Source organism: Camelus ferus, chromosome 13, assembly GCF_009834535.1.
Source record: "Camelus ferus isolate YT-003-E chromosome 13, BCGSAC_Cfer_1.0, whole genome shotgun sequence".
In the NCBI taxonomy this organism is placed as follows: domain Eukaryota; kingdom Metazoa; phylum Chordata; class Mammalia; order Artiodactyla; family Camelidae; genus Camelus; species Camelus ferus.
Genome location: NC_045708.1, coordinates 26,850,610 through 26,870,634, shown reverse-complemented (window position 1 = coordinate 26,870,634; position 20,025 = coordinate 26,850,610). Strand labels below are relative to the sequence as shown.

General features: G+C 43.7%; 1 protein-coding gene across 2 annotated transcripts in view; it reads left to right on the top strand.

Annotated features, from left to right (window-relative positions):
• Window positions 1-473: 473 nt before the first annotated feature.
• Window positions 474-20,025, top strand: part of MTF1 (metal regulatory transcription factor 1) — a 36,240-nt gene continuing 16,688 nt past the window's right edge. For both annotated transcript variants that reach the window (XM_014560592.2, XM_006186341.3), the window contains exons 1-5: window positions 474-592; window positions 2,226-2,684; window positions 16,395-16,633; window positions 17,446-17,577; window positions 19,597-19,670. In XM_014560592.2, the coding sequence (XP_014416078.1) occupies window positions 2,277-2,684; window positions 16,395-16,633; window positions 17,446-17,577; window positions 19,597-19,670 (853 nt within the window). In that variant the 5' untranslated portion in view covers window positions 474-592; window positions 2,226-2,276. The remainder of the gene's footprint in view (window positions 593-2,225; window positions 2,685-16,394; window positions 16,634-17,445; window positions 17,578-19,596; window positions 19,671-20,025) is intronic.

The window sequence follows — 20,025 nt, the reverse complement described above, 5'->3', positions numbered from 1 at the left end:
GCGGTGGCGGCATCCTCTGGGCAGGCCCGGAATTCTCCCTATTTCGGCCAATGGGGTCCAATCTCCCTTTCTTGGACCCTCGCGCCCAGATTAACTTTGTTGGAGAGGAAACGGGCCACAGAAGGAAAAATCTGGGAATCCCTCCTTGCGGTAATTCTGCGGCTAACCATGGTCCTTCCGTTTGCGGTTGAGGCTGCCAGGGCGAGGGCAGCGCAGGCCGGCCTGAAGCTACTTTGAATTAGTGACTGGGAGTTCGATGCCTTTCCCTCGAGTCCGGTGCATCTGGAGCGGAGCTCTGACTCCCGGCAAGAGGAGGACGAGGCGGGCACTAGCCGCCCGGGACAAACTCACTGCCCCGCGAGGTCTCCGCGATGCCCCGCCCCATCCCTCCCGCTCGCCAATTGGAGGCTCGAGCTCGGGCTCCACACCGGCTAAACCAACCAGAAGAGCCAGGGCGAGGCGGAGTCAGTATCTCCTCCTTCCTCCGGAAAGGGGAAGCGGAAGTGACGTTCGGGGAAGGTGGGGGCAATCATGGTGCCGCTGGGGAGGGGAGAAGCTGCTGCCGCCGCCGCCGTTGCCGGGAGCCGCGGAGGTAAAAGGCGAAACTAGACGCGGCCTGGGCTGGGGACTTCCTGGGGGGCGCGGGACTTAGGGTCTCTCCTGAAGCGTTTCCTAGTAGGGACCCCAGTCCGGTCACCATAGGGACCCCACCCCTCCTCCGTTTCCATGGGGATGGGTATCCAGCCCCCCTCCCCTGTTTCCATGGAGATCCGGACCCTGCCCCTCCTTGCTGGGCTTGGAGCCCCCCAGCCCGTCCTCGGGTTTTTCCATGTAGCCCTGGGCTGGGGGCTATCCCAGACAGGTTCCTTTTCCCAGCTTTCTCAAAGGTGCTCCGTTTGTACTTCTCGTTTGCCCCCCTCAAGCCTCCTGGTCTTGTTTGTTCCGGACAGTTGGTCTCCGCGTTGCCGCCTGTGGTGCCGGGGCAGCCCAGTGGGGCCCCCAGTGCTCTTATCTTTCTTCTCAGATGCAGCGAAATGTGCATCTACGGGGTTGCGTAAGCCAGAGCAAGGGGTCGGGCCGGTTCCTCCCGGATCAGATCCCTTGGCTTGTCTCTGGTAACTACCACTCTGTCTAGCCTCCCTACTACGTAAAGGTTCACTTTCTAATCCAGAGCAGAAGAGACAGATAAAGTGCAAAGCTAGACTGAAAACTAAAAGGGATGTGCTGATTATTTTAAAATTCTCTGTTCTGTCCACCAAACCCATGTTTGTAGAACCTGTGTGTTTGCAGGTAAAAGAAGAGTCACTATTGCAGAACAGGAAAAGTTCAAATTTGGTATTTTCGCCAAGAGAGTATATCTTTCCAAGAGGGTATATCTGCAGGTCTTTCATTCATTCAACTGACATTTCCTGAACTCCTAGCGTCAGTGTACTGTGCTTAGGGCAGTAGAAACAAAAATAAGACTCATCGTTCCCTCATTGCAGAGAGTACGCTATAGCTTCTAGTGGACACCAGATTGTTTTAGGAGATAAGTAGACAAAGTGATCTTCATTAGATATGCCTGATTAGGGATCAGCCCTTCTACCCAGAAGCTGAGACATCTGTTCTCAGAAGAGGAGAACAAGTTCACACTTAATTCCTCTGCTGTTGTCTGACATTGTGCTGTAACATACATTATCTCGTTTACTCCACGTAACAACTTTGTGAGAACAGGAATTACCAGTCCCACCTTACATATGAGAAAAGTGAGGCACAGAAAAGTTACCCAAGTAGTATGTAGTAAAGCCTGGATTTGTAGGGAAGTTGCCCTGCCTCCAAAGCCCTGCCCTTTCCACCATAAACTGTACTGCCTCTGGTCTGATTTGGGGGATATTTGGGTTGAGTTTCCTTAAAGATTTATAGCAACTCAGCCTTAAACAGTTTGCTCCTATTTCTTCCATTAGGTATTTTGACCAACTTTTAAAGATTTTGACAGTAGGTCATATTTGGAAGGTCTTATGAACTGCTACTTATTACTTCCATTTTTTTAAAAAGGCATTGTTTTTCTTTCAGAATGACCTAGTGGATTTTAAACTTAAGCTTAAAATAAAATTATTCCCAAGGAAGATGATTTTTCACTTCCTTTGCCCTGCTCTTGAAACGAGAGGAGAACAGAGCCATGTGGTTGTTGAGGGGGTCCTTGGGTCCTGGGGTGTGGCTCTGACTCTGGCTTTGTTCTGTTGCAGACAGGACACTACCTTTCCAGTTCTCACAGTTGGGCTGAGCACGATTGAACCATGGGGGAACACAGTCCAGACGACAGCATCAGCTACTTTGAGGCAGAGGAAGATGAGCTGACCCCCGACGACAAGATGCTCAGGTTTGTGGATAAGAACGGACTGGTGCCTTCCTCATCTGGAACTGTGTATGATAGGACGACTGTTCTCATTGAGCAGGACCCTGGCACTTTGGAGGACGAAGATGACGATGGACAGTGCGGAGAACACTTGCCTTTTCTAGTAGGGGGTGAAGAGGGCTTTCACCTAATAGATCATGAAGCGATGTCCCAGGGTTATGTGCAACACATTATCTCTCCAGATCAGATCCATTTAACAATAAACCCTGGTTCCACGCCCATGCCAAGAAATATTGAAGGTGCAACCCTCACTCTGCAGTCGGAATGTCCAGAAACGAAACGTAAAGAAGTAAGTAAAGCAGTGGGTGAGGGCGCAGTGTGGCTTTGGGGAAAGTCCTTACATGGTTCTTCTTGGCTGTTTCAGCTGGGGAGTATACGAGTCCCGGGAATGAGGCCCTACAATGGCTTTGCTTACTGTAGATGCTTCACATTTTGTTGTGACTGCTTTCTGGAACTTCTGGTTTCTATGACCGCAGTGAAACTGGGGAAAACTAAATTAGTTTTTCAAAATTTCCTCCCAAATCATAAATAAAATAGAAGTTTCACAGAGGTAAACCCATGTTTCTGATGTGGAGATAACTGGATTTGGCTTATCTCTGGGTAGTGTATGAACGATTTGTTTGGGAGAGATGAGTATTTGCTGGAATATGCTTTGTTAGTGAACGTTTAGTGAATAATAAAGGCTAGCTTTCTTTCGTAAGCAACTCAGACTAGATACAGTAAATGAGAGCGGGTTATCTAAAATTTTCATGCTCAGATTTGGCTAATGTTGAATGAGGTAAGGCATATTACAGTGCTTTGAAAACTGTAATACGTTGAACAAATTGTACTAGTGGTGTAATTAACAGAATAAAAGATGTGGTTAAAGGTAGTGACATATGTTATCCAGGAACTAATTACAGGTCAACAAGAAAAAGCCCAATGACCGGTGGTTGCAGTGCCAGGGACTAAACGTAGATGTTACCAAACAGCCATAGAGTGAATCGTTTAGCCAGATTGTTTTCCCTTTTGCTGTAATTAAGGTCTTGAAACTGGAGAATTTTATTTTTCACAGCCTGTGGTTTTCCTTTGCTAGCCTTAGAATCTCAGAGCAAAACGATCCTTAGTGAAACCAGCTTGTTTTACCTCCCATCTCATGCAGGAGACTCTCCACAGCACCTCTGACATCAAGTCCTCTGGTCTCTGCCTGAACACTTCCAGAATGAGGAGAGCATAGTGTTTCACAGTTCAGCCTCATACATTTGTTGGCCACCTCTGATTGTTAGAAAGCTTTTGTTCGCATGGAGCCAAAATCTGCCCTCCTGTAGCTGCTGCCCACTGGTTCTAGCTCTCCCTTTCTGAACAGCAAGCTTCCTCCCTGAACAGCAAGCTTCCTCCCACAGGACAACCCATCAAGTAGTTAAAGATCATGAATTTCTCTGCATCTTCTCCTGTGCAGGCTAAACACCTCCATTCTCTTAAAATATCCCTCTTAGAACCTTTTCCCCCAAGTTTCTCATCAGCCTGGTCACCTTTGCTTGTACGAGTTCCAGTTTTCCAAAGTCCTCTTAAAATTCGTAATTGGCACAATCTCACAAGTGTGAGTCAATGAGCACTGAATACCGTGCGACTCTTTATCTCTTAATCTGGACACTGTACTACAATTACTGTATGATTTAGATTTTATTAGCAGTGACATCTTACTGTTAGCTTGCACTTGGAAATCTCTAGAATAGTGGTTCTTAACTGGGGGCAGTTTTGTCACCCAGGAGACATTTGACAATGTCTGGAGACATTTTTGGTTGTCACACTGGGGAATTCCTACTGGAATCTAGCGGGTAGAACCCAGAGATCCCGTTAAACTTTCTACAGTGCACAGAACAGCTCCGTACAACAAATAATGGATTATCTGGCCGCAAATGTCAATTAACTGTATTCCAATAAAACTTTACGTACAAAACAGTCAGTGGGCTACCCACACTACCTTGAGACTAGAACATAGGGAGTTGTAGAAGATCAGGGCAGCAAGGTAGCAGAGATCCAGACGTGGAAGGCAATGGTAGCATGCCAGGGGACTTGGACTGTGTTCTGGAAATAGCGGGAAACCACTGAAGGTGTTGGAGCCAGGGAGTGATGTGGTTAGAGTAGCATTTTAGAAAGTTTGTTCTGGTAGCCGTGGTAGCTTGACTGCCCAGTTGGGAAATAGTTGTAGTTTAGGTTTGTGATTTCATTTGATTCTGATGAAGGATAGCATGGAAAGAATCCAGAACTTCTGTTGAAATATAAGAGAACTTGGTATATTACTGGAGCCATGAACTGGGTATGAGTCAAAGGATTCATCCATTTTTCCAAGTGTGTTGAGTTTCTTCTGCCTCTTAGCATAGGGGCCACATAGATGACTGATGGAGCTTCAAGTCTAGGAAGTGAGTTAAGTAGAGCCCACTGTTATAGGTACTTTGAGGCATATTCAGAGCGCTCTGTGTTTGCTGAGGAGAAAGCGGCTGACTCTCCTGTCCCCCTCAGCCTCCAGGAATGGTGATTCCATAACAGGAATCAAGAAGACAGGCAGGGGAGAAAGTCTGGTGGGGAAATGGATGAGTTTGGTTGGAGTACATTGAATGTATGTATAGTCCTTGGAGAAAAGTAGAGTGAACAAGTTGAGAAGCCCTTTGGGAATGTGGATCTGAAGTCAAGGACGTGGCTTGGGATTAGACTTGTGGATCCATGAAGGGGCAGTAGTTCAAACTGTGGGCAAATTACCCAAGGGAGAAGTAAGAGTTGATTCTGAGAATTTAAGGCATTTTAGAAAGAGAAAGAGGAACCAAAGATCACATAGTCCCAGGGATGGGTGGAAGACAGTGTTGTGGAAACCGAGGGAAGAGAGATTCAAGAAGTGTAAGTATTCCTTTGTGACTGCGGAGGGACCGAGGGAGTGAAGAGAAGCCATTAGTTCTGCTGTTTGCGCAGATGATCACATAGGAAGACTTTCACTGGAGCACTGGGGGCTGAAGCAGATTTCAAGTGATGGAGAAGTGAGTGGGTGGTGAGGAAACAGGAGGCAGGAAGTGTCAAGGGTTTTTTTTCTTTTTTTAAAATATGGTAGTTGGAGGAAGAAGAGCGATGAGGCAGTAGTAACTTAAGGGGATTGAATCATTTCTTTCGCAGAGGGAAATCTGAATATGGCTGAGGGCTTAAACTTTGGGCCATCCTCAGTTAATGATTACTGTGTAAGAGTGTGTCAAGAGCAAATGTTTGGGAAACATTAAGACAGAGGTTTATTAGTATGAGATTTCTCAAGAGCTTCTGAAAATAAGAAGGAAGGAAATGCAGAATTCTCCAAATATTCTGAGCTTGGGAAACCATTTTTCAAGTCTCATTTCCACAGCCAATGTTTTGTGGAACACATTTTGGGAAGTGCTGATCAGGCAGGAAGGGAGAAGATGGTAGGGAAGGAATGATTATGCAATCAGTGATTGGAGCTGTCTCTTTCCCACTTCGTCCTTCTTGCAAGCCTGGTTTACCATTCCTGTCTTCTGGTCGTTGATAATCACGTGGAATAGGACAGGGTCAAGGGCACTTGTAAGCACCTGGTTCAGTCTACCACGGATGAAGCTCACTGTACTTTCCTCCCACCATGTTTTCCCACTCTATCCATGAGACCTACATGGAAGGTTCTAGAAACTTAATTTTTTGGTGGTGGGTGGAATTAGGTTTATTTATTTATTTATTTAAAGGAGGTACTTAGGATTGAACCCAGGACCTCCTGAATGCTAAGCATGCACTTTACCACTTAGCTATACCCTTCCCCCTAGAAACTGTTTTTGAAATTATTGGGTGTGGGGTTGGTTGGGGGTTGGGGGAGAAGCAGCAGTGGCTTTTCAGTCTTTGAAATCTTACCCCATGACCAGGTATTCAGGAGACTTGCCTGACTGAAGCACCATCTTACTGTAGTTTTTTTCTTTAATAGTGATGTTATTTTATTTTTTGGCATTGAAATCCATTTAATTGGCTTGAAGAGACCAATGTTTATGACTATTAGATAACACACTTCGGAATTTCATACTTCCCCGCCCCCTACTAACCTTTGTTTAAAAAAAATAAAAAAACAAAACTTGGTCTTTTTCTCCATCTCTATGCCCAGGCATTACTCTTGAGAAATCAAATCATTTGATAACTAGTTAGTCTTCTTGGCTTCCTAAGCAGCTTATTTTCTGAGTCAGATTTTAGCTTGATTTTCCTGTTTACCCTTGATTGTTCCATTGTTTCCTATAGCTTGTGGTTGGCTTACCTGTTACTTCTTTTTTTTTTTTTTTCCTCATGCTTGTCTTGCGCAAAAATAAACCAATCAGAACCTTGCTACAGGTACTGTCTTCTCCTTCCACAGAGCCACTGGTCATTCCGATTCAAATTCCACATGTCTTATTCTCATACTTCCTTCTTTACTAATGTCTACCTGTTGATCTGGTAGCTTTGAAAAATCTCAAATCCAAATGACTGTCATTCTGCTCAGGATCAGCCTTCTTAAGCGTTGCTCCTTTAATGCCTTTCTATTCCAGGTTTCTAAAGCTGTGTTTCATTTAGTTGGTTCATGCAGTCAATGGTTTCTCAAACTTCCTTGCATCTGTGAACCTGCCGGGACTGTCTGGTTACCTGTTCAGCTACCTCTGAACCACATCAGTGAATATAACATCCCCCCCACCCCACCCATCGCTAACTGACCTTGCATTTTTCTGCTGGATAGCTGGCCAAGAAGCGTGAAGAAGCCCAGCAATCACATACCAAATATGTTCTTTCTGCTGCACCCAGGTATTCCAGTGCATTGATCGGGAAAGAACATTTTTTTCCCCCAAGAAGCACAGTTACAGTGATGCTTTATGAATTAGGCTGCTTGCTGGGTTGGTCAGTGACACTCCAAGAGATTTATTTTAAGTATAAGAATAAGGGGTAAGATTTGACTCCAGTGTTTCAAGCCTTTTTGCAATGTGTCCTGTACCTCGGGAGACCCAGTTCCAATCTCTTTCCTCATTATCAATCCCTCAGGCAGTGGAATGATGCACTGAGACAAACCAGGTTGTTACTGACTCTTCAGAGTGGACCCACCCACATCTCATCTTTGCACACTGTGGCTACATTCCTTCCCCAGTCCCTCTGAACTCCCACGAGATGACCATTCAGAACTAGGACTGCGACTGTGTCTGCTTGAAATTCTAGTGTTAAGGATTCATTCTTTCTTTCCACAAGCTTTTACTTATTTACTTTTGTCAAATATCAGGAAGGACAAAGAAGTCACCCCTGCCCTGAGGGACTCAGAGTCTAGAAGGGAGACTGCCAGAGGCTGTGTGCGCGAGGTTTAGGTTTGGTGGGACACCAGGGCAGGAAGCGTTTTCCCTCTGCCACCAGGGGAAGCCCTTTGAGCGCTGTCCCCGTATGCCTGTGAGTGTGTTCCATACCTCTCTGCAGCCGTCAGCATTTCCATCACTGAGCCCACTGGCTTGGAAAAGGGACAAGGGTGGTTTTGTGTTCGTACTGGTTTTCCAATATGGTGCTGCAGGACTAACAGTTCTCAGATTTTCATTTTATATAGGCTGTACCTGTTGAGTATTGCTAAAATTTTGCTGTTGTAGGACATTAGAGAAAGAATCTGAATGTTAATGTTTTGCCCTTATTTAAATGAAGCTTATCCTTAAAGCTATTTCTTCTGTGATGTGCGAAGGGATAATTTAAACCTGGGTTTCATCTTTGTTCTGGTATATACTACGTGGCCTGGGCCAAGCTGCTCTGTTTCCTCTTTTGTAAAATTGAAATGAAAATATCCCGTTGCGTTTTGTGAAGATTAAATGAGGTTTATTCATATATAAATATACAACAGTGTATGCATAAAACATTTAGCATAGTGTCTGGTGCATGGTGGTTGTTCACTGAATGTTCATTTTACTTTTTCTTCCTCATAGGCCCACATGGTTCTTGAAGGAGATATGGAGGTAATCTGTTAAAGAAAAGATTAAAATTGTCTTTGTTAGGAACTCTTCAGGAAACATTTTCTCCTAAAACAAGGTTCTAAATTGTGTTTTAAGTTCCCTGGAACCCGGTAACCCCTAACTTGCTGAACTGTCATATTAATACTACTGTGGAGTGTGAACCACTGTTTATAACCACGTTTTACAAGGAGAATGTGTTTGGAGTCCCACTGCAGGGTTCTCAGTTCAGCCCTTGCCGCAGGTAACATTCCACGCTCATAGTCTGTCCCTTGGACTTCTTGGATTTCTTTAGCAGCAGGCCCCTGAGAGTTATTACTTCCATAGCGGACAGTCAGGGCACCAGGCAAAGCTGGGGGTTCTTTTTAAAAATTATTATTATTTTTAAAAGTTTTTTTTAATGGAGGTACTGGGGGTTGAACACAGAACCTTGTGCATGCTAAGCACATACTCTACCACTAAGCTATACCACCCACCTAAAAATTATTTTTAATTTTTAAAAATTGACATACAGTTGACACATAACATCATATAATGATTCAGTATTTGTATATACTACAAAATAATCATCCTAATAAGTCTAGTCAACATCCATCACCATGCATAGTTACAATTTTTTTTCTCATGATGAGAACTTTTGAGATCTACTCTCTTAGCAACTTTCAAATATACGATACAGTTTTGGGGTTTTCTTCCCCATAACAGAGGTACTGGGGATTGAACCCAGGACCTTGTGCGTGCCAAGCATGCACTCTACCAATGAGCTGTACCCCCACCCCACAATACAGAATTATTAACTGCAGTGACCATGCTGTATATTACATCCCCAGGACTTACTGGTCTCATAAGCTGAGGGCTCTCACAGCTAAAGAATGAGGACTCCTGTTATGCCAGCAGTGGCAGTGACGAGAGGGTAAGATGGCTAGCATCTGTTGTGTACCTGCTGTATGCTAATCACTGTGTTAGGCGCTCTATTGTAGTTTTGTATTTAATTTTCCTAACAGTCTTATAGGTACTATTAGTTCTGATTTTTCAGATGAAACAATGGAGGCTTAGCCACATACAACTAGGAAGTGTAGAGTTGAGATTTGCACTGAGACTTTCTAGATGCCAAAGCCTGTGCTCTTCTATCATAACATGTCACCTTTGCAAAGACAGGGGGGAGAATCAGACACTGAGACCTGCTGGCTGTGGAAAGGGCTGAGAAATGAGGGGCACCAGGATGGCATTAGTTCTGTAAAGGTAAAGGGCTGAAGTGTGGAGAACAGCTGTATGACTTCAGCTCTGCAGTGGCAGTGGAGGTCAGTTAGAGCTCTTCTATTTCTAGTTCAACTCTTTGGCTCACATTGTGGAGTAGGAGAAAGGAGATCATTGCTAGCGTGGGAACAGAGTTCGTACTGGGGAGAGGGCTAGGAAGTCCCTAGTGATGGGAGGAAGGGGCAGCTCTTCCAGCCGTAACAGCCAAGCCAATTACTCATTTATAAGAATGTTCAAGGGGGGAAAGTATAGCTCACAAGGAAGAGCGCATGCTTAGCGTACACAAGGTCCTGGGTTCAATTCCCAGTACCCCCTCTAAAAGTAAATAAATAAATAAGCCTAATTACCACCCCCGCAAAAAAAAAAAAAAACCTAAAAAACTTTAAACAATGTTCATACTCTGGGTGCTCAGAATAAGACTTCCCTTTCCTTATTGAGGACGGTGCTGTTAGTGTGTAGTATTACACATTACTCGGGCTCGTTTCTTTTTCCTCCAGCAGAAACCCAGCCTTTTTTCTTTTCTGAATTTTTTTAAGCTTTTGTCTTCTGGAGTTCCAGTATTTGATTTTCTCATTTTTGTTTGTCTCATTCACCTTTCCTTCTCTGGTCCTTTTAGCAGAACAGGGAAATCATCTTTGTTAACTATTTCTCTGTTCTAGACCCACTCAGAACGTTTTATAAATCAGCTTCAGTTCTCTGAGAGCTCGTGCCTCCTGCCCATTACTAGCATTAGACCCTGTCCTCTGTGAGCCTGTCCTGTGCTGCTCCAGGCTCCTTAACTTAGTCATCCACAGCCATTTGAGGCCATACAGGGAAATTAAAGTGACATAGTTCTTAAGCTCTTCTGGAGAAATGTGTTTTCCAGTGGAATCTTTGATGACATTATGTTCCTAGTATAGATGCTTTCATTAATTTCAATAGGCAAATTAATTACATGTCACCTGTCCCTCAGGTTCTTTTAGTTCAGCTTGGGCATCACCTCCTTCAAGAAGCTTTTCTTAATCATCCCCAAGTCTAAGTTTTTCTTAGTCTAAGTTTCTCTTTCTGAGTTTTTCTTTATATTTCTCTATATGCTAACATTCGTTACCAGTACAAGTTCTCATACCATATTGTTCTTGTCTGTTCATTTGATTCACCTCTTAACTTTGAGCTCACTGAGAGTAGGGGCAATTTTTTCTGTATTCCCAGCACCTGGGACAATATAATCCCTGGAAACATAATTTTTTAAAATACATGCATGCATGATAATCCTTAATTGTATTTAAATGTACCAAATGGTGCAATACCTCCTCTGTGTAACTGTGTTTTTTGCAACTTCCTGCCCTGATCCAGTTTGAAGAGGTTTAGTTTTCCCTTTTTGTGAAACTTGGTGCTATTTAAAAATGATTCTGAAAGACACAGAATAGTGACTTCCATTTAGTGCCTCCCTCCAGATGGGGCGTTTATTCGGTATATTACTGGGGATTATTTGCTTTGACAGGCACCTGTCCCACCTTTAAATACAAATACCTCCCCTAGCCTGTGTCCTCTCCTAACTTTCTCTCCTCTCTCTCTCTTCTCAGCCATTTCTTGAAAGACTAGTTATATTCACTGTCTCCAGCTCCTCACTTTTCCCCGACTTCTCAGCTGGTTACAGTCTGGCTCCTGCTCCCACCCCTCCAATGAAGCTAGTCCTGCTGGGGCAGTTCTGACCTTGTGAGTTGGCTGAATCCAAGAGATGCTTCATCAGTCTCCTCTGCTCCACTTGACCTGGTTGACCATCCTCCTTGAAACTCTGTTCCTTTGTCACTTGTATTCCTTACCACGACTTTCCTCAACCCTAAGTCCTGCTAGTTTGGTTTTGTCTGTGTGTTTAGTCACCCATTCCTTCACTCAGTGAATCTGAGTCACTTCTCAATGAGCCTGGCACTGGTGGCTGTGGCAGTGAACAAGACGGATGTGGTCCCTGCTCTCATGGCACCTACAGTCCAACAGGAGAGTAGGACTTCATTCATTCATGTAAATCCACAGATATTTATTTAGTACCTCCTGTTTTCCAGCTGCTACTGTGCCTAGCAACTAAATAAATGATTATGTAAATTGTTTAATCCTGTAATTATTTAATCTTACTGATATTATGTGCTTTAAAGAAATACAGGAAGCTGTGAGAACCTGTAATAAGGATACCTGTCCTATTTTGGGGTGGGGGTCAGGGAAGAGGTCCTTGAGGATGGAACATTCAGTGGAAGGTTGATTGGCCAAGAAAGAAAACCTAGATGGGAGCAGGGGTTGGCAGAGTGGAGAGACTGGAGTGGGTAGTTAATTATCGATGGCACTTATTACTTATAAAATTATCAGCTGCTGTAGCATCTTAGGAGTGAAATTCTGCTTTTGTCATTTGCCATTGTCCTGAGCTCCTTGATTGAGACCTGCAGACTCCTTTGTTACAGATTCGTAGTCCTGCTTCTCCTTTCTGGTCAGTGATCATTTTGAAATCTCTAGCTTGCAGCACCAAAGAGGTTTTTGGTTTTGATGAGAAATCAGGACATATTCATGAGAGGATAGTCAACCGTGGAAGCTAAGTGTCAGATGAGTGATACAGTTAAATATTATTGGAATTCAGAGAAGGGTGCTGTCACAGAGATATGGAGTGATAGTGGAGGGCCTTGGAGGGAGTGAGGCTTGAATGGCAGGGAGACAGAGGCTCAGAAAAGCTGAGAAGAAAGGAGCCAGGCATTCCTACTAGGGAGAAAGGAGAGAGCAAAGGCAGGCGAGTGGGAATTCAGGGTAGCCGTTAAGGAAGAGGGTACTGTGGCCTGTAGGCCTGAACAGAGCCTGCTGTTGGACTAGTGACAGAAGAGGACCTGGGAAGGACTTTGAATTCGTGGCTAGGGCAGTGGGACTTTATCATCTGAGCAGAGATGGCATGTGTAGAATACTGTTCTAGAATAAATCTGGCAATGATTGGGTTCAAAACTAGGCACAGAGACATGAGGATGCCTGGTCAGCAGGTCGGTGCAGCAGATGTTAATGGAGCACTTCCTGTGTGGCATGGGAAGGGGAGAGGGCTGAACGAGTGCTTGCCTACGAAACCTAACGTGTGCAAGATCCTGTTGGGGGTTGGGCAGGTGAGAGCCAGAGGGGAGACAGGAGGAGTCTGGCCCTTCCTTCCCTATCCCTACAGGTTTTAGGGTTTGGCAAACTGGTCTACAGGCGAAATCTGTACAGATGCTCAATTTTGTAGAATGGTTTTTACATTTTAAAATTATTTTTGAAATCAAAAGAACAATATTTTCATTATATATGAAAATGATGTGAAGTTCAGATTTTATTGTCCATAAATAAAGTTTTTTTGGAGCACAGCCTTGCTTGTCCATTTATGTACTGTCTGTGGTTACTTTCACATACAGCTGCAGAGTTGAGTGGCTGTAACAGAGACCATGTGGCCCACGAGGTCTAACATATTTGCTTTTTTTTTTTTTTTTTGGCCCTTTCCCAGAAACGTGGTCCACCCTGAGTCACACCTGTCCTCATCTCAGACCTTCTATTCTCTGAAATTGAATGTCCTTATTCCTATTTGAGATTTTAAACTTCCTTGTCCTCTTTATGTTCCTCCAGTTTCTTGGCTTCTTCCTTCCAGGACCTTTCTCCTTCCAGATATGTTCAAGACCTATCCCACTTAAGGTAAACAAACCCAACTTCATCCACTTGGACTTCTGTTCTCCATCTCCAGTCTCTATCCCCCCCTTTCATTTCTTCACCTTAATCTAGATTTCTGACTCCATCTGTCCATTACAACTAGTCTGGCTGAGTCATTGGTGAATTCCTAGCTGATGGATCCAGTAGTTTCCCCAGCCCTTATCTTCCTGTTTTCTCTGACATATAACAGTTTAATCATTCTCTATTCCTTGAGACCCTTTTTCTTTTGGCTTCTGTGACATCCTTTTCCTTTGCTTCTCTCCCTAATTTCCTAGTCCTGTCTCCCAGTTTCCTGTCAATGGCTTCTATTCTTTTACCAGTTCCTTAAATACTGGTGACATTCAGGGGCCCGTCCTTTGTTCTCTTAGCCAGTATTTGATTGAGTACCTACCATATGCCAGTCCCTATATTGAAATAATTTATACAAATTATTCCTAATTCTTCCAACAACCCTAAAAAGATTGATTTTGTTTCCTCCATGTTATAAAGAGGAAACAGGCTTAGTGAGCTTAAGTAATTTTCCCAAGGCTACACAGTAAGTGGTAGAGCCAGCCTACTTTCATGTACAGTGCGGTTAGCTATTCTCTATGTACCAGACTCTCCTGCCATAGCCTATGTGTCTGACTGTCTACTAGACATTTCCACCCAGAAGTCCAGGCAGCACCTCCAACCCAACTCATCATCTCTCCCCCACCCCCCATCCAGTCCAAAATTGGTATGTGACCATCTGTTTAGGTATCCAGGTCATAATCTTGGGAATTGATCTTGACTTGGCCTCTCTCCCACCCCTGCCACTCCTCAGCACCCAGTTGTCACTACTGCCAGTCATTTCTCTCCCTTTAATTCCTCTGGAATCCATCCCTCGTAATGTCCGCTGTCACTTCCCTAGTTCAGATTTTTCTCATCTCTGTCTTGAACTCTTGTCCCTCTTCTCTTAATCTCTACCCCTTCTTCTATTCTTTTACCCTTTCAGTCTGTCTTCCACAGGCTTCCAGAATGATCTCTTCTAAACCCCAAGTCTGATTGTATTGCTATCTTGGTTAAAATCTATCGATGGCCCCCCATTGTCCTTTCCCTCTACTCCACAGCTTAACTAAGGAGGCTTCTCCTTACTTGTCTAGATTCCACTTCCTGTCTCCTACATACTGCAGGTGTGTTTGTGGCTCACTGTACCAGCATGCTCGTTCATCTTTCCGTATAATTCTCCAGGTGTTAACTCTTTTTGGAATGCCCATCTCTTGCAGTTTGTCTGGGGAACACTTTTTCAGTTTATCCCTAAAAAACAGACAAACAGGCAAACAGCCCCCCTCAGTTACAAGCGAGTACCTCGGCTTCTGAGCCTTCACTGATTCTAGTCTTTCTGAAAAGGGTTAGGTTTCCCTTTTTTATGTTCCTCAGGCACCATGGCTGTGTGTCTGTTGTCACACTCAGCACTGTGTGTAAGAATTTGTGCATGTCTGCCTCCATGTAACTGGTGCTCCTTAAAAGCAGAGAGTTTTGTCTTTTTCACTTTTTTCCCTGTGGTATCTAGCTTGTTGCCTAGGACATAGTAGTTCATTAACTGTTGAATGAATGCCAGTAGTGTGGTGAGAGATACGGACTGAGGCTTTGCAGAAAGGTTATGATTAAAGGATGATGTTTGCAGAAGCTGAAGAATGGGCGGTACTTAGTACCCTGATATGGATAGCATCAGATAATTGCCAAAGTCTTTTCACAAATGATTTGTCTCATTTTATTATTGTATTATTTTTATTTTGGCAGGGGGAGTAATTAGGCTTATTTATCTTTAGAGGAGGCACTGGAGAATTGAACCCAGGACCTTATACATGCTAAGCATGTGCTCTACCACTTGAGCTATACCCTCCCCCTAATGATTTGTCTCATTTCGTTCTGCCCAGAAGCACTATGAGACAGGGCAGGCATTCAGATTTGCCTTTTAGAAATAAACACCTGGGGGTAGGTATAGCTCAGTGGTAGAGCTCAGCACGCACGAGGTCCTGGGTTCAATCCCCAGTACCTCCATTAATAGAGAGAATAAAGTTGAGAATGTTACGTAATGTATAGGTTGTTGTCACCCTGACTTGTCTGTGATGGAAAAAAAAAAAAAGAGAGAGAAATAAAAAAACCATGAAGTTCAGAGAAGTGAAAAGTCCTAAACATAAGTGCCAGAATTCAGTCTTCTGCAGCCAAGTCTGTGCTGTTTCCCCTGCTCCAGTGGAGAGATGGGGAAGGCTTGGGAGATGAGAGAGAAGTCTGGGACTAAACCTACATATAGAGGTTAAAGAAAGGAGTGAGTTAGAGAGGAAGATAAAGAGAGCCCCCAGAAATTGCTGTCAGTGAAGGACAGGTTCTCAGAAGGAGAGAGCATCGTCCATGAAGATACCTTTTCAAATGCTAAAGGAAAATGGGACAGGAAGAAAGAGTTTGACCACCAGGAAGCTCAAGAGAATAATTTCACACAGGAAGGCCACCTTGCCGAGTGGTTACATGGGCCGTGTAGGGAACGGAGACCCCTGTGTACAACACCCTTTCAAGAAGGGTGGTCGTAAAAGGAAACCAAGAGGCCGGCAGTTTGAAAAATGTTGTACTACCAGATATTCCAAGGAATTCATGATACATTTTTTTTAAAAAATTTGTAGACCTGAAAATATGTAGTGGAAACTGTGCTAGTATATAACTGAGCTAGTGTACCTCTGACTGAGTATATAAATTTCAGAATGTTTTAGACGCAATTTAACATTGCTCAGTTCCAAGCAAGATATAGTGCCAGAAGGCAGGATATTCAATCAGACCTTACAACAAAGTCAAATTGTGTTTGAATATGGGTGGCTGTAATAGTATATGCTCACTTTTAGAGGACAGATGTTTACTTGAGTCTGAAAACACCATGCTTGTGTTCATTTAGAGCATTTACCTACCTGCAGGCTTGTCTCTTCCCTACTCCTCTCATCATTTCTTGTCCAGGTGTAATTTGATCAACGAGGGTTAGAGGTTGTTTTCTGTATTTATGATACAAACCTGTTTGTCTCATCCGTATCTCCTGAGAGCCGAGCTCTGGGGGCAGTTAGGCCCTGGGCTGCTCTTCTGATGAAGTGTCCTCTGTCTGCCAGGTAAAGCGGTACCAGTGCACCTTTGAGGGCTGTCCCCGCACCTACAGCACAGCAGGCAACCTGCGCACCCACCAGAAGACTCACCGAGGGGAGTACACGTTTGTCTGCAACCAGGAGGGCTGCGGCAAGGCCTTCCTCACCTCCTACAGCCTCAGGATCCACGTGCGAGTGCACACGAAGGAGAAGCCATTTGAGTGTGACGTGCAGGGCTGTGAGAAGGCATTCAACACGCTGTACAGGTCGGCGCCTTCCCCTGCACTGCCAGCCTCCGCCCCCACCTCTGTCAAGATGGCAGAGCTCTCCCTGCACGGGACAGATGTTCACTTCCAGGGCCTTAAAGAGAACAGTGAGGCTAACTGTTGACAGTTCATTAGAGGAACTTGTTACTTAAAGATTGACATGTGTTGAGTTGGTTAAAAATCAGAGTACATTTGTGTGGGGGTTTGTATCTCCTGAAATGATATCTTGGCCTGAGGACTTTAATATTTGGCATAGAGGAATATCTCTTGTTGGCCTCAGGATCTTGGTACTAAAATTTCTTTGATTTTCTTTCCTGCCTCCCCTGGAATGTTAACTTTTTTCTACCCTCAAGAAGTGGGGAGTGGGCCACTCAGTAGCCATTTCTCTTTTCCACCACTTGTATCAGGAGACTTGTATTAGTCTTCAACATCGGGTTTAAAATAGCAAGCATAATAATAGCTATCACTTAAGCACTCACTGTGTGCTCAGCAGTGTTCTGAGTGCTAATCCTCACAGCAGCTGATGAGGAAAAGGAAGCGCAGAGAGGTTTTGTAACTGGTTCAAGGTCCCCCTTCTGGTAGGGAGTGAGACTAGAATTTGAGTGCCAGGCAGCCTGACTCCAGAGTCACACTCATAGCACCGTGCTATCTACCTCTCTGAATTTCTCCTTGAGCACCAAATGTTGGATACTCATGTTACTAATACATGATGGATACAGAATTCACATGCACTTGATCCTACGGCACTAAGCTGACGTGGAAGGCTCCGTAGTACGTGGCGACAAAGCGGGTTTCTCTGGGATGTCTTGCAGGCTGAAAGCACATCAGAGGCTTCACACAGGGAAGACGTTTAACTGTGAATCTGAAGGCTGCAGCAAGTACTTCACCACACTCAGTGATCTGAGGAAGCACATTCGAACCCATACAGGAGAAAAGCCATTTCGGTGAGTCTTACTGTTTTCTATTTGTCCCCGACCAGGTTTCAGCTGGGTGTCTTGATGGACTCTAAAATGTTTCAAAGTGGAAAGGAAATTCCTTTCACTAGTTCTTTGGCAGCGCCTGCTCTCCCCAGGTTAGCTATCGCCAGCTACTGCAAATTGGAGGAGTGGTGATGGATTCCAGGAGCACCCCTCCTGTGTGGATGATAGCCTCTCTGCCTCATTTTTTTCCCTTTATTTTCAAGAGGTGTTTGTTGAAGCTCACTTATGTGGTGGGTACTTTGATCAGTGCTAGAGAAATACTAAAACACAGGCCCTCCTCTTGAGAACCTTAGTCTGCTGGAAATGAACCACAAGTAACCAGACAGGATCTGAGACTGAGATGCTGAAAGTGCTTTGAGCGCAGGGGAAGGGCTTTCTACCTAGGAAGAGGTGAGGAGGAAGGGAGGAGGCGGGAGGGAAAATGAGGAGTAGCGATGCTTAGGCTAGTGGTGCAGGTATTTTATTTTATTATTCATTCAGTTGTTGCTTTGTAACATGTCACGTGTATATACAGTGATACAGGAGCATCCATTTCTATCTGTAGATTTCAATTTATATAAATATGTACACACATGTTTAATAGATATAGATATAAATGTAAGCTTAAGGGAAGGAGCTGTATCATCTCCTTTTTTTGCTCGTAGCATATAGCATGGTTCTGGGCATTCAGTAGAGATTGAAAAACAACTTTGGGATGATTCTATGACATTTTTAATGAGATTTCAGTTTGTAAAGATTCCCCCTAAATATCATGTAGATATGTTACTGAGAATTGCCCATAAACAATGTCTGAATTTTGGCAGGAGAGATTGCTGTTACGTTCACAGCATTAGATATGCTACTTTTCTGTTCTCAAATCACTCATCTCACTAGGATACCAAGAAATCAAAAAGCTTTCAGGGACAGTGAGCTCTTAAACACCAATTAAATGGAATTGTGTTTTAAAAATTATAGATGCAAAGATTAAACAAACAAACAAAAAATTACAGATGCATTCCTCAGCCTTGGTCCCTCTGAAAGCAAGAGTATTTAGATCCTAGTTGGTTACTCTGCAGAATCTTAGGTTCCTTAGGTGAATCTTAGGTGAAGCTTAAGTTCCTTTTTCCCTGTAGGACTGTTAAGGGGACTCTGATTTCTATCCAATCACATGCATTTTTGTAATGATTAAAACTGCTAATTTTTCTTGAATGTTAGATGGGGCTTTAGACACAATGATTACATGTAATTAAAGAGTAAAGTGCTTTAGAGAAGCTTTCTACTTAAAATATTTTGGCTATAAGCAAATGCATTTATTCATATAAATAGTTACTGAATGCCTGCTATGTGCAGGAGCTACAGCAGATGTAAAGAACTCCGTGGACCCTGCCCTCAAAGAGTTTACAATCTAGGAGAACAGATAACAGATGTATGCACATGGAGATAAATGAAGATTGGAAATGACTGGTGTCATAAAAGCAGCGTGTGATAAACGCCCTAGGAATTCTGAGGCGGGAAAGATTCCCTCTAGCTTTGGTTATGGAGGAAGTGAAAGAGAAAAGCTCTCCACGTTGATTATAGATGATTATACTACAGCCTGTGTGCTCTGATTTTGTTCTAGCTCCATGCCTGCATGAGAGCCTCTGTACCCACTACTGATACTCCTCCTATTCCATTTTCAGTAAATTTCCCACGTGTGTTCTCATTGTCCATAGACTTCTATTGTGTTATTCCCCCGAAGGCTTTTATTGTTAGGGCTCTCAACATGTGCCTTGCCTGTAGGACAAGAAATACTCATCCTGGACCATCAGCTCCCTCTGATCTTAGATTTGTCACTTATTTTTCCAGGAACCTACCATCATTCCCATCTGTAAAGCCAATTTCATCAATCTGATCTTAGTGTTCTGAGCAGTTGTTTTAATTTAAATTTATATTTACAAGAGATACTGAAGATAAAGGTCTATTAGCTAATGATTGCTGTCCTCTTTGCTTGAACAACTTATTTAGGTGTGATCATGATGGCTGTGGAAAAGCATTTGCAGCAAGCCACCACCTTAAAACTCACGTCCGTACACATACTGGTGAGTTTAGGTAGTTTTTTATCTTTTAACCTTCATTGAGCTAATAAATATCTGTGTTTCCATTCAGACTGTAGAGCTTTGTGGAGAGAGCAAGCCTAATCAGCTTAGCCTTCACCTGTAATGTTTGAGTTTCTTTCAGAGCTAAAAGGGGTCTAAAGGTTGGACATAGGAGTCCAACCTTAAAAAATAAAGCCAGCACACAGATACTCCAAAAGGAATCTGGGAAAAAGAAAACTAGTCTCTTTAAACTTCCCAGGAACAGGCCATTCTCAGTGCTTTGCTCAAATATTAGGACTGCGATGATTAACGTGTAATTTATCCAGTTTATTACTTGAACCTTCATTAGAATATTTAC